Source organism: Somniosus microcephalus, chromosome 32 (assembly GCF_052327205.1).
Source record: "Somniosus microcephalus isolate GS21.2 chromosome 32, FLI_Smic_1.0, whole genome shotgun sequence".
Taxonomy (NCBI): domain Eukaryota; kingdom Metazoa; phylum Chordata; class Chondrichthyes; order Squaliformes; family Somniosidae; genus Somniosus; species Somniosus microcephalus.
The window spans coordinates 36,889,922-36,903,629 of record NC_141018.1 but is presented as its reverse complement, the minus strand read 5'-3'; the positions used below and the strand labels follow the sequence as shown (position 1 = coordinate 36,903,629).

At 43.3% G+C, this 13,708-nt stretch overlaps 1 protein-coding gene across 3 annotated transcripts in view; it reads right to left on the bottom strand.

Moving 5' to 3' along the window:
• Positions 1-13,708, bottom strand: part of myo9aa (myosin IXAa) — a 285,301-nt gene that overhangs the window by 100,619 nt on the left and 170,974 nt on the right. For all 3 annotated transcript variants that reach the window (XM_085972436.1, XM_085972435.1, XM_085972437.1), the window contains 2 exons: positions 5,607-5,728; positions 894-1,035 (listed from right to left, as the gene is read on the bottom strand). In XM_085972436.1, the coding sequence (XP_085828562.1) occupies positions 894-1,035; positions 5,607-5,728 (264 nt within the window). The remainder of the gene's footprint in view (positions 1-893; positions 1,036-5,606; positions 5,729-13,708) is intronic.

The window sequence follows — 13,708 nt, the reverse complement described above, 5'->3', positions numbered from 1 at the left end:
GGCCATTCAGCCCCTCGAGCCTTTCTGCCATTCAATTTGATCATGGCTGATCTGCATCTCTGCTTCATTTACCTGCCTTGGCTCCTCATCCCTTAATATCCTTGCCTATCAATCTCAGGTTTGAAATTTTCAACTGACACCCAGCCTCGACAGCTTTTTGGGGAAGAGAATGTCTCCCAGCCTTTGTGTGATGAACATGATGCCCTGATATCACCCTGAATGGCCTTGCTCTAACTTTAAGGTCATAACCCCTTGTTCCGCCAGAGGAAATAATTTATTTCGATCTATCCCATCAAATCCTTTAATCAGCTTAAACACCTCAATTTGATCACCCCTTAATTTTCTATACTCCAGGGAATGCAAGCCCAGTCTGTGCAACTTGTCCTCATAATTTAATCCTTTTCGCCCCTATATCATTCTGGTGAATCTATGCTCCAGCCCCTCCAAAGCCAATATATCCTCCTGAGGTGCGGTGCTCAGGACTGAAGGCAGTCTCTGGACAGAAAATGTTAATTTACCACGGAGGGTACCACAGGTTATTTGACCGTGGAAAGCATCACATGCAAGTCTGATTGTGTCTTCACCCAGCATTGACACACCCACATTTCAGCAAGGGCTACTGGATGATGATTAGGAGCTGCAATGCTGCTGGCCTTTGTCGCCCCCCCTAAACATGGGGCATTCATGGATTCCCGGCTGAAATCAGCTAACTCAGTACAGAATCGGGAGTGAACCCATGACCTTTCCTGCTCTGAATGAGTTAGTTGCACAACACAAAGTACATCTTTGCTATAACACCCGATGATGTCGATGGCCTGTGACCCCCCCCCCCTCCATTATCTATTCGATATTCTTCTCGTTCAATTGATGCCAATTTATTACACAGCACAGACCTTCACTTGGTACTTGACTTTCCCTGCGTAGTGCTTTATGATAAAGGCTTGCTCCATCACTGCCGGGAACTCTATATAATTGTTTCCCTCATGCTGTCGTTTGAATTTGTCCAGCAGTGTCTGATTTGTTGCCTGTGGAAAACTGAATTGAAAGAAAAACAATTACACACAAAACACACACACACAGCGATTAACATCACCAGCGTCAGTACTAAAACATCTGGGATCCAGGTAACCTGGTCACTCCATAACCTTCACATAAGGAGCATTTATACACCACCTCCTGCCACTCTGGAGACAACTTGGATGGACAGACCTGATCCTTGGCCTGTGCTGTTAGCTGATCTGACCTGGAGTGGCAGCCTTCATGCCCTGAGATTATAAAGAGAGGAGGAAGAGGGAAAAAAAAGTCAACCAGAATTGCTCCTGATGGCTATCCGGCGCCACCCTGTCAGCTTCGCTCAGCTGGTAGCACTCGCATCCAATCAGGTTGGAGACTCAAGTCCCACTCCCAGGATTTGAGCCGACACTCAGATTTGGGATTCTTTCCATGACATTAAGCCGAGGTCCCCTCTGCCTGTTCCTGTGGTTCACGTGGATGCTAAGAAGCCCATGGCACTACTGGAAGAGCCCGGATCAACTGGCCAATCACCCAATTGCCGTTTGTGGCAAATTGCTGTGCACAAATCGGATGCCATGTTTGTCACATAACAGTATTACTGCATTCCCAAGTAATTCATGGATTAATTGTGATGTCTCTCAGAAATGTTTGAAAGGATGTGATAATGCACTGTTTTGATGCAAGTTTATCTTTAAATCCCCAGATTTGTTGCAATAAAAACAGAAAATGTTAGAAATATACAGCAAGTAAATCAGTTGCGTTCTGATGAAGGGTCAGACTCGCCACCTAAAGCTTTAACCTACATTTATCTTTACAAATGCTGTTTCTCTTTCAGAATTCCAGTATTTCCAGATTTTTATCATGATGCAGGTAATGGAATTGTTACAAAAAACTGTCAAGTTAAGCATGGAAAATATCCTAGGTTGTCCAAGGGTTGAATTTATGGTTCACTGGCAGTACAGGTCACACTGCTGTATCTGGGTGGTCCCAATCATTAGGTCTCATAACTGGAGCAGCATGGCCCAGAACTTTGCAGCAATCTCAGACCAGCAGTTCACTACAGGAAACTTTGTGGTATCCGGCACCGACGGGACCGGCGTGTTGCCGATCTATCAAAACTGCCGGACATACAAAGTTAATGTTGAAGCATACGGAGGTTTTCATCTCCGTATCTGACAACAAACACTGTTGCTTAGCAACAGCTTCTAAAGAATCAGCTGCAGCTGCAAGCGTCTGTAGCTGAAGCTGTTGCTATAGCTACAGACCTTGCAGTGGCTGACTGGGAAAAAAAAGAACGAGATCTAAAAAAAACTTACAGAAAACGGCTCCTGATTTTTGCCGTTAAATCGAGTATTCCGGACATACAACCTCCGGATAAACCAAAGTTTCCTGTATCTCCTGGGCAAGAATATAGATGATCACAACTATAAACTTCGCCACTTTAACATCTATGTAATCTTGTGGGCTGATGAATGAGAGATAAGTATGCAGCATCAGGTAAATGCTGCTAACCACTACCCATACACTGGTAAAATTAATTACACCTACAACAGTTAGACTATGTTACTGTTATGAGATTCAAGCTTATTTTCATCCGAGATTACTTGACAGTGTCACATGCTGATTCCGAGTTTTCCTTTAACGCTATTGAAATTGAACTGGCTGCACTGACCAGTTTTACCCCATTTAATATATGTGAATATAATAGGCTGCAGTTACCAGGTACAGTAACCTTGACTGATCCCATCGCTACTCCTGTACAAACTACTGAAGAAACCAGAGGAGGCAGCATCATGCCCCTCAGTCATGGAATAGGTCCATCATGGACACAACCAGAAAAATGAGGGAGAAGTGGACAGAATCAGGGACAACCAAAGTAGCTTGTCCAGAACGTTGCAATGACAGTCCCAGCCACATTGAAGTAATTCATACAATCTGTCAACACTGCAGGTAGCAGTCTGGTATAGCCAGGATGGTGTAAATCCAGGACAAGATCCTATTTATAGTGTATCCCAGAGAGATCGAGACACATGGTTACTGCAAGGATGTTAATGTCTTAAAGGGGCAACATCCCTGTGGCCCCACACATTTGGAAAGCTCAATTATTTCCAGCTACATTTCAAACGCTTATTTAGTTAATAGTACCAATATACTGCAGAGAAAAACAGTATCACATATAAGCCAATATTCATCTTGCACAATGCTCCTCTGGCTGCTTTTATATCAGAGCAGTTTTAATTTGGATTCCAGAGATCAGTTCCTTGTGTTTATAACTGCTATATCTTGCTCCCTTATCCTGGCAGAAGGCTCGTAAACCAATACACTTCAATATTGTATTATGTGCATCTTCCGTGATGCTTTTAATTCATCAAGAATTGCTCCCATCACTAATGACAAACTTGTAAGCACCAGTACTTCACCCTAGTGTTTTACAATTCAAAATGCTCCTTTCAGACGTAACCCAAGTTTGGGGAGAATAATCTATGATTGGACTGTTGAGCGCTTTTCATAGTTTGTGTGGAAATTTCAAATCTTCCCCCGCACTCCCGCCAGTAAACTTCACTGAAATCCCAGGGCCAGCACTGTACAGGATAAATTACACTCTAAAAACGAGGAAGGTCAAATGGAAGTTTCGTAATAAACACGGACAAGATTATGTTGCTTGTGACCAGTTTCTGACACATTCAGTAAAATAAGGAAAAAAATATTGCTAGGTTCCATTGTTGATTCATTTATATATAAGTAGCACAGTAACAGATGTAGGTAATTCCCTGAACTCTGAGCTGAGTGTGGAGCACAGAGAAACTAGTATGCTCAAAAGTTTAGCCAAGACAGTAAATGAGTTGAGATTAGTCCATGAAACTGTGTTTCACACACAGTTAAGAGAAACCCTTTGCATTTGAGGAGGCCCCAGCTTTAGTTGAATAAGCCTTAACCTTTCTTGGTGGATCTCAATCAGCTTAAATATAAATATATTTCACTACATTAGAGTTACTAACAATGTCAAGGGCCCCAGTCTAAGCAATGCCTTGCCTGAGGATCTCTTTCTGGAATGTTCCATCGCAGCTGTGATTCCTTACCCGGTGCCCAACTAATATCAACCTTGAAACAGTGTGGAGCTACCAAGTGGCCCTTTCACTTGTACTAGGATAATCCCATCTTCTAATTATGTTCTTTTGTTTTCTCTTGCTTGAGTAAAGAGAGGGAACAGTGCCAGATTACAGCTCTGGCAACGTCCCACAGTCCGACAGGCTGATAGCAAAGGCACAGAGCAGCAGATCAGTCAAGTGCCAAAAGTCAGGAGGAGGAATTTGACAGCAAGTGGCCCCCATAATGCCACGGCCACTACACTACAGTTAGCCATAGAACAGTGGCCTAAGCTAAGGTTTTATTAGCAAGAGTAAACTGTCTACTTTGGCAGACATTCTTTAGTTCTATCCATAAACAAAACCCAAGCTTTATCGCATTATTTAAGCACAGGTGACATTCGCTCTCGTAATCGCACGAGACAAATGAAATACTGCACAAATTGAGACTAAAACTTTGGGTATGATCAAATCAATGCTTTTCTTCCTCCCTGCACCCTCACTGTGTTGAAACTACAACTCATCAGAAATCTCCTACTCCCATCTCATACTTGCCCAACAAACCCTTACCTCCCTCAGTCTTTTGTTACTCCTACAATTTGCAAGCATTTCATAACTACCACTTTAGGATTGACTTCACCGTCTGCTCTACTCTTTTCAAACTTGGTGCTGCCCTTGGCCCTTCAGCTAGATTGCTCAAAGAAACGAAATTGGGCAGCTCAATCACTAAAGCATGGAGTTCCACAAGCCCTTCTTATGGTTGCTAGATTCAGACTTAGACTCGTCCTCGCTCTGCACAGCCCAGGGCCCACTCAGCCTCCTATCCAGCATTGGGATCGCCCAAGCAAGTTTAGTCTCAAACCCACTCGCAGCCTCCAGCCCACACAGCCCTTGGCCCACAGCCAGCCTCCACTGGTGCAATCACCAGAGAATCCCAGTATTAGCGTTTCTACCATCAATAATGCAAAACAAGGTCATTTAAATTGGTCTCAATTGTAAGTTTTCATTTTTTTCTTAAAGAATTAGATTTATTGACAGCTTCAGAAATTCTATTTATTGTTTAATGTTGTATTTGCCCTTCACACTGTCACAGTTCAATGCCGAACAGCATACACTGATACGGAGTATCATACTTATCCAGAAATAAATACAGGGTGATCTAGTTTAAGGATTGAGTAGCATCAAAAACTACGACAGCAAAGGTTTACTACTGTCACCTAAACTTCTAGATTAGATTTTGGACTTGAAACTGCTCTAATACATGGGATATCCACCAATTCAAAGGGTAAGCCTGGAAATTACAGTCAGTGATGTTGCTGGACAACCAACGCTCTCCCATCAAATTATTCACTCTGTTATTTTAACAGAGGCATTAACCAGTTTATTTTATGAGTGAATGTCTCCATTTTATAGTGGACAGAGAAATTTGACACTAAATGTGTTCATACGGTAACATCACTCACTCCAGGCTGTACGGTGTTAAATCAGGTTACCCCGAGTACTCACTTGCACTCCTCATCCAGTAAGTGAAGTAAGCCTGTGGGTTTTTTGCTGATGAGGTTAATGCAACCGCTGTTGTCTATATAATCAATGTTGTGCCAACTGATGCCTTCGGCCCTGTACTCCTCCTGTAAGACAAAAATATTCAATGAAGGTAAGAGAATTGCAAAATCAGCAACAGAAACCGAATTACAGGGGATTATTGGTATGGGAAAAATGCAGGATGTGGAATACATTTACATTTTACGTGTTTTTTTTTCTACGGCCTTTCCATCGTGCACCTCTGAGATGCAGGGTGGGCAGGTACTGATGCCCCAAATTCTGTCACATAACCCAGACAGTTGGGGATAGCCATCAATGTTAATCCCTGTATCCGAAAGCACAGTGCCTTGCTTCACTTGTGGCACTACCCAAGCAGCTTGGGGAAATGTCAACCTGAGGAAAGCTGAAACAGAGAAACAGGAGAGATCCTTTGGGGTGGAGAGCAGGTAGTTGTGTAGGAAGGGAACCTGCAGCGAGAGGAGGCCACTTGTGAGAAATGTGCTTTCGCTTGAAAGGAGAGAGAGGCTAGCGATGGGTAGTAATATGAGAGAATGGATAGGTCAGGACAGAGGTATTGGGGCTGCAGGGCTTTGTGAAAGGGGACACAGGCCACAGAATTCTGGATTTTGGACTCTGATGTCCATAAAAAATAATGGAATGAACAATACAAAACAAATCTGATTTGGGGAATCCTTTATGTTTCAAATCAGTAAGTATGCTACTTGTCTTCAATCCCGGTATTACATGCTAGTTAGTCGGCTGTTTGCGGGGGCGAAGCTTCCTGTTTATGGGTCAGCTAGTGTAAGAACTAACTGTGCCTTTGGGCTACGATTACTCCCAAGTGCGAAGGATAGACTATGACGCACCTGCTGAGTGTTAAAGGAGCTACAGTACATAAAATGGAAGAGTCAGAATTCATAAGTACAAGTTAATGAGCAACACTGTGCCTAATTTAAGAGTGGAAAGTTTCTGATAACTGAATACATTACTCTAAATCCAACATTTCAGAGTTGTACAGGTTTCATTTACGTTTATTTTGATCTGTCTACTCTGTTAGCACGTTCACCAGCACTGTGTTTTGGGAGTCAGTTTTTGCTCTGCCGTTAAACCTCCTGAATACCCATCTCTTTAACCAATTTTTCGCCCCCTGCATCAACTTCAAAATACTCATTTTCCAAGTCTGTGTTTTCAAATCCCTTTATAATCTTGCCTCACCTTAACTGAGCTGTATGTCTCAGCCACATCCTCTAATTCTGGAATATTGTGCATTCCGCCCTCTCCCTAATCCACCATTGGTTGCTCATCTTTTGGCCAGTAGCAACCCCCGCCTCATGCCACGACTTCCCTTTGGAACTATCTCCCAAAGCTACTTCCCCTTACACCTCTTTCCCATTGAAAGTTTTATTTAAAAACCTGCAAGTCTTTCTTGTCCCCTTGCAAGGCGTTCTGAGGAGTTCTCCCGAGCGTTATAAAATCAAGCTGCTATTGTTGAAAGGCATCAACTATGGCAAATTGAATATCTTCCCACTTTGGCATAGTGTCCATATTGAGCACTCCCATAGGGATGACAGCACGGATCAGGTACAGAGTAAAGCTGCCTATCTGGTCCCAGTGTACGCCTGATTCCCAACCCCAGCAGCTCAATTTCAACAAGGTTGTCGTTTTCACATCTAGTACAGGAGCTCAATCAGGGCTTCTTGTTTTTAAATGTAACTCATTATTTTATTAATGGAAAGGTAAAGTCCTTCCTCTACATTTCTAACATATTGGCTGGATACAGAATTACTGATGGAACTTTAGACAAAGGATCTTTTCATAACTGATGAGCTACCTCTATGTGAGAAGCAACTTGGCAGAACAATTATAGAGACAGTGACGCAGTGTTACATCCACTGCCATCAGAATGGCAGTCAGGCAGTCTCTCCCCTCCTTTCCCAGAGGCAGATTACAATGCACCATTTGCAGAGATAAAATACTGTTGTAGAAATCTGTAGCCACAGCAGCACCCAGTCCGCTCCCCCACACCACTAGTAGATGCCCCTTCTTGTTCAGGTCAGCAGTAACATTTTCATTTCACCTCAAAAATACAAATGGAGGACAAGTGAGTTTATTTGATGAACAGCGCCAACAATCTTTTTTTGATGAAGGGCCAAGTCCTACAGTGCAAGACATTGCCAAAGTTGAAGAGAGGAGGACAGAAGTAGGATAAATCAGGAAGTAGTTACTAGGTGACGGTAAGCTTAGCTTAAAAGTCTGTAGATTGCACGATGACCATTTGCATTCATATAGCGCCTTTAACGTACAGTAGTAAAATGTCCCAAGGCAGGAGTCTTATCAAACAAAATTTGACATCGAGACACATAAGGAGATATTAGGGCAGGTGACAAAAAGCTTGCTCAGAGGTAGGTTTTAAGGAGCGTCTTAAAGGAGCAGGGAGAGGTAGAGAGGCGGAGAGGTTTAGGGAGGGAATTCCTGAGCTTAGCGCTTCGGCAGCTGAAGGCACGGCCGTCAATGGTGGAGCAATTAAAGTCAGGGAGGCCAGAATTGGAGGAGCGCAGAGATCTCGGAGGGTTGTAGGGCTGGAGGAGGTTACAGCGATAGGGAGGGGCGAGGCGGTGGAGGGCTTTGAAAACAAGGAAGAGAAGGCATGATAATTTCCACAGGTTTGTGGTCCTGCAGAAGAATAAGTTAGAGTAGACAACACAACAAACCTTGATTTTGATCAGTGTGGCTGCAGTGAGGAGGAAAAGCATGGAGAACGGAGAATTTAGAACCTGAAGAACATGGGAGGAAATACTCCACAGTTCCACATTGCTTTGTTTTATTTAACAAAACACACCAGTGTTTGGAGTAGAGCATGAGGTCAGACAAGCGACCCTACAGGGAAAACAATTAATGGGCTCCCTCCTTAAAAGGGGGTTGGGAAGGGAGAGATGCATTAACATTTTTGGGGGAAGGTGTGCCCGATTGAAACCAGTTTGGCAGCTGTTACTGGGTAGTAACAGCATGAGTGGATTGAAATTGACCTAAAACTTTCCACACTCAAGACAGTTTTGCGTTCAGTGGAATATATCGATTAGTATATCGTTTACATTGTTGGCTTGACTCATTTTGCAGCACTTTCACATCTGAATTAGAAGGTTGTGGGTTCATATCATTATCTTAGCGCACAATCCAGGCTGACTGTCAGTGCAGTACTGAAGGTGTCCCATGATGAAGATGCCATCCTTCAAAAGACTGAGGGCCCCAACTGCCCGCTCCAGTGGTTCAGGTAAAGGTTACAGATTTCAGGGCACGATCGAGCAGGAACCAGGGGCTCTGCTAATATTTGTCCTTCAACCAATAACTACCAAAAACAGATGAATGAGTCATCTCTTTGCTGTTTGTTGGATCCCACGTTCACCTGCATAACAACAATCACGATATTTCGGAGTAACTCATTGTACCTGAAGAACTTTTGAGACATTCGGAAGGTATGATGAGATACTATATAAATGCACATCGTTCTTTCTTCAGTGTTCTTCAGTGAATATACCAGTACGGCATCATTACTAGAACAGGGGTTTGCATTAGCAGAACACCCCCCGACCCTGCAAATAAGAAACACTGAAGGCAGAGGCAGCAGTAACTATTCCTCTAGTTCCTGTTCAACTATGCAAAGAGTGTATAACGAGCAAGAGTCTGGAGAGAAAGGGCATCACATGGAGTCACTGCTGCCATATATGACCTCATCTGAAATTCAGTTTTATTCCTCAAGGGTTGCAAACCGCTTGCCAAAGTGACACTGGCCCATTTCCAGCCAACAAAACAACAGCTATGTAATGTATTTTTGTGTTCCAGCGAGCACTCTTTCCTAAACCAGTCTCTGGTCTCACAGGGTTATTAATATGAAAGGTATTTGTAACATTTCCACGCTCGGTCAGCATTTCCTGGAATTTTTGGAGACAAGAAAGTTTATTTAAAAAAAAAAGCAAACTTGTAGGTCACAGATAAAAGATATTTATCTTCTGTCTCAAAAAAATAAATGCGTCAATATTCAAAATAATCTCTTTTTCCTAAAAGTACAACATAAATATTACGTAGCAACTTTGCTGAAATAAATTTAAACCAATAAACTAAGCAGCTAAAGAGATTGAGCCTATAAGGAAATAGACTATCCAGTGATAATTCTTTACCATTTAAGGAGACTCGCATGAATTAATATTGCAACATTCCCTCAAGACATGTGGTTACGGTTCTGGCAAGCCTGGTAACTGGCTTAGCACCATGAGTGTATGGGTCACAGATGGCATAAAAGCTTTTAAACTATTTGAAACTTCTCAAAACAAACATCCTGGGCAAGTGCACAGACAGTGCAGCAAGACTGCTCAGGGCAAACACCATCTTTCATGTCCACTCCTTTGAGAATATTCAAGCAGCCAAGTTTACATCCTCCACTACTTTGAACAGCTTTGCTTAAACAGCATCAAAGCTGAAAGATAAAGTGCCGTCCCACTTGACCTCCACGCACCATATGCAAGATCTGGTCATGTGCTTTATTTTAGATTTTTTTTTGTGCAGCTCCAATGGCCTGACACTCAGGGTTCAGCACTTCCCCAGCAAACATTCAACATCCTTCATTCACTGCACTTATCCACTTCTTAAATAAAACGGTAGCCACATGAGAATTTTTAGGAAGAAAAGGACAACAAGCTCATCCGTTTTTAAAACATCAACATTATCTACCTATCCATCCTCGTCTATCTCTCAATCACATCTTCTCTCCAGAAATGCATACCCTTTGAACCCACTTATACTGTCTGCTTCACTGTCCTTTTCTGGTAACTTATTCCACAACTCTATTACCCTTTGAAGTAGCAGATTCCTCTGTGGCCTCCTGCGTTAGATGTAACAGATTCGCTCTGTGGCCATGCTTGTGCACATTTCTGGCTGCCACCCTGGATCTGAGCCCATACCTTCTATCTCCCTTTCTTTCCCTCTCGGGCTCTTCTCTCCCGTCTCCTCCTCACCCTGTCACTCAGTCATGCCACTTTTCATTTCTCCCTCTCAGGTACTTTGCCCCTCCCCCTAATCCCTGCTCCAAACCCAGAGGGCATGAGGGGACACAGGGGTGACACGAGCAAAAGATGCAGGTTCAGGGCTAGGGCGGGGCCGGGGGAAATTTAGCCTGGTGGGTGGACAAGGAGAAGGAGAAGCAGCAGAGGAAGCTGAAATGATGGTGCTCACTATACTGTACAAACACGTAGCACTGGCACTCGAATACACTCATCCCCAAAGCTCAACTGTACATGGTACTAACGAACAAGAGCAACAACTTACATTTATATAGCACCTTTAACGTAGTAAAACGTCCCAAGGCGCTTCACAGGAGCGTTATCAGACAAAATTTGACACCGAGCCACACAAGGAGATGTTAGGACAGGTGACACAAGCTTGGTCACAGAAACAGATTTTAAGGAGCATCTTAAAGGAGGAAAGAGAGGTGGAGAGGTTTAGGGAGCGAATACCAGAAGTTAGGGCCTCGGCAGCTGAAGGCATGACCACCAATAGTGGAGCGAAGGAAATTGGAGATGCACCAGGGGCCAGAATTGGAGGAACCCAGAGGTTTGTTGAGCTGGAGGAGGTTACAGAGATAGGGAGGAGTGAAGCCATGGAGGGATTTGAATAGAAGGATAAGAATTTTAAATTCAAGGCATTGCTAGACCGGGAGCAAATGTAGGTCAGCGAGCAGGAAACAGAAAAATCTTTACAACCTCTGTGTCCTTGTCACTTACAGATGAATGCACTTAATGGATTTAAAAATGGGTCAGCCAATTAGTTAAGCTCTAAATATATCTCCTCACTCTTTCTCCTCCCTGCACCCTCAATGTTGATTTCAACACTCGTGGCACCACCTCGAACTCTAACACATTCTTGCCAAAACTCAAAATTGGAATTGCTCTCAATCTAAAATCAATTAGAAACCAAAATCTTAAAATTACTTATACACTGAAAAGGTAAGCCCCATTTTAGTGCAGCAGTAGAAAACTTCACTGGTTTTGATTTGAAAAGAACTTTTGGAGGAGGGGGGAGAGAAAGATTGTAAGAGGGGAACAAGGATCCGATGATCTGGGTTAAAATGCATGCCTCATCATACCTTGGCTGCAACCAGTCCCTGCCACCACAGCCCATGTGCTTACCTACACAGCTTGTGAAGTAGCAAAACTCAAGTATTACAGTAAAGCACTAAACAGCTCGGAATTCTAACACTCTACTTGCTGCCCAGCTGAGGTAAGCTGACTCAGCAGAGATTGGGAACTGAACTTGGGATCTTCCTGGATTTTGGCTCAGTACTACATCAAGCAATGAATTTCCCAACTTAAGTCACGGTGGCAGCTTGATAAGGCAAATGTATATGGTATCCCCAAGCGCATACTGCGCAAAAGTGGCTTGTCTCAGGAGGACGACACTAACTACTCCTTGCTCCTGCATTCTACTAGTCAAAACCAAAAGAGCCAACTGACCTCAGAAGATGTGATAATAGGGAAAATAATCTCACTGCCAAATGGAAAAAATCCATGCGTGTGTGCACAGAATCTCAATACAATGCTGAAGGTCAGTACGCCTCTATGCCCTGCAGTCGCTGTTGCCCTCAGGAGGACTTGTTACGAGAACTTGCAAAGCATTATGAGTCACAGTACATATTGACTCCTCTGAAATCTGGAGAGCTGAATAGCCACTTGTGAGGATAAACCATCATCGAACTGTGAGTAATTCTTGTGGTGTACACCAATTATGGCATTACTGAAAATGTCCTTTCAGATAGCACAGAACTTCACAGTGCAGCTGGCATACTGACAGTCTCTGCTCATGCTGAGCGATGTTTGGTCACACTGGCAATTATCTTACTTATAGTCTGTCATGATAATTCTTGGAAGTGTGCATGTTTCTTAAAGAAAAGGGTGACTTTTCAGTCTAATAGCCTCAAGACCAGCAGACTGCAAAGATTAAAAGATTTCAAATTATGAGAATATAATAAAAATAAGTGTTGCAGAACTAGTTACAATGATACTCTCCAATAATATATTAACTGGAGATCCTTTTTAACGACACACCCACACAGCTCCCCTGGTGTCTCAGTTGGTAAACACACCACACAGTCTGTCTGAGCCAGACAAAGCAGCAAGGTTCCAGGGTGGATCGCTGGTCTGTGCAGAGTCAGCTAATCGCAGCTGGGGCAGCGCTAAGGGCGCCACAATTGGCCTCAGTGCCCCTGGGCTAAGGAGGGGGGAAAGTGCAAGGTGTGGATGTTGGGTAGAGGTAAGACCAGGTTCAACTGTGATGCACTCCACTGCTGCATTGGCTGCCAATGCTCACTGTTCACGGAGAAACAGTCTCTGTCCTATGATGTTTGGAAGCAGTGCCCCTGAGATGAGTAAATCAGAGGCAGAGAACATTTTTTGACTTGTAATGATATATTCATTAGGTTCTGGAGCAGCATCACAGATGAACACCATGTCAGTAACGCAAAGTAACCACAGCTGGGAACAGAGAGAACACAGTCTGTTCATTCTTACACCTGTTCTCTGCCTTGGAAGTCGAACAAGCAGCAACAGGGGTTTTGATCATGCGAATAACTCCATGCTTGAAGCTCGAATTTAGTTGATGTCCCGACATCAATCACTACAGGGCAATTTGAGTGACAACACCTTTTCTTGAAAGCAACATAACTACCATATTGATATACATATATGCTGCCCCTGCATCTAGGCCATACCCTAAATTTACACTCTCCCCAGGCAAATATTCTAAAGTTCGTAAGCTGTGTTCCAACTTCAACTACATTTTTTGCTTTAAAAGGCAGTCTCGAGAATTTAGATAAAAAGAACTGCCTGTGCTACAAATCTGAAACAAACAGAAAATCTTCGAAATGCACAAATGCTAATCAGCATCTCAAAGAGAAAATAGAAGAGTTAATGTTTCATGCAAGGACCCTTCATCAGAACTGTACAGCAAGCCGTTTCAGTTCTGACAATAGGTCTACACCTGAAATGCATCTTTTTCCTCTTGCAGATGCTGACTAAGCT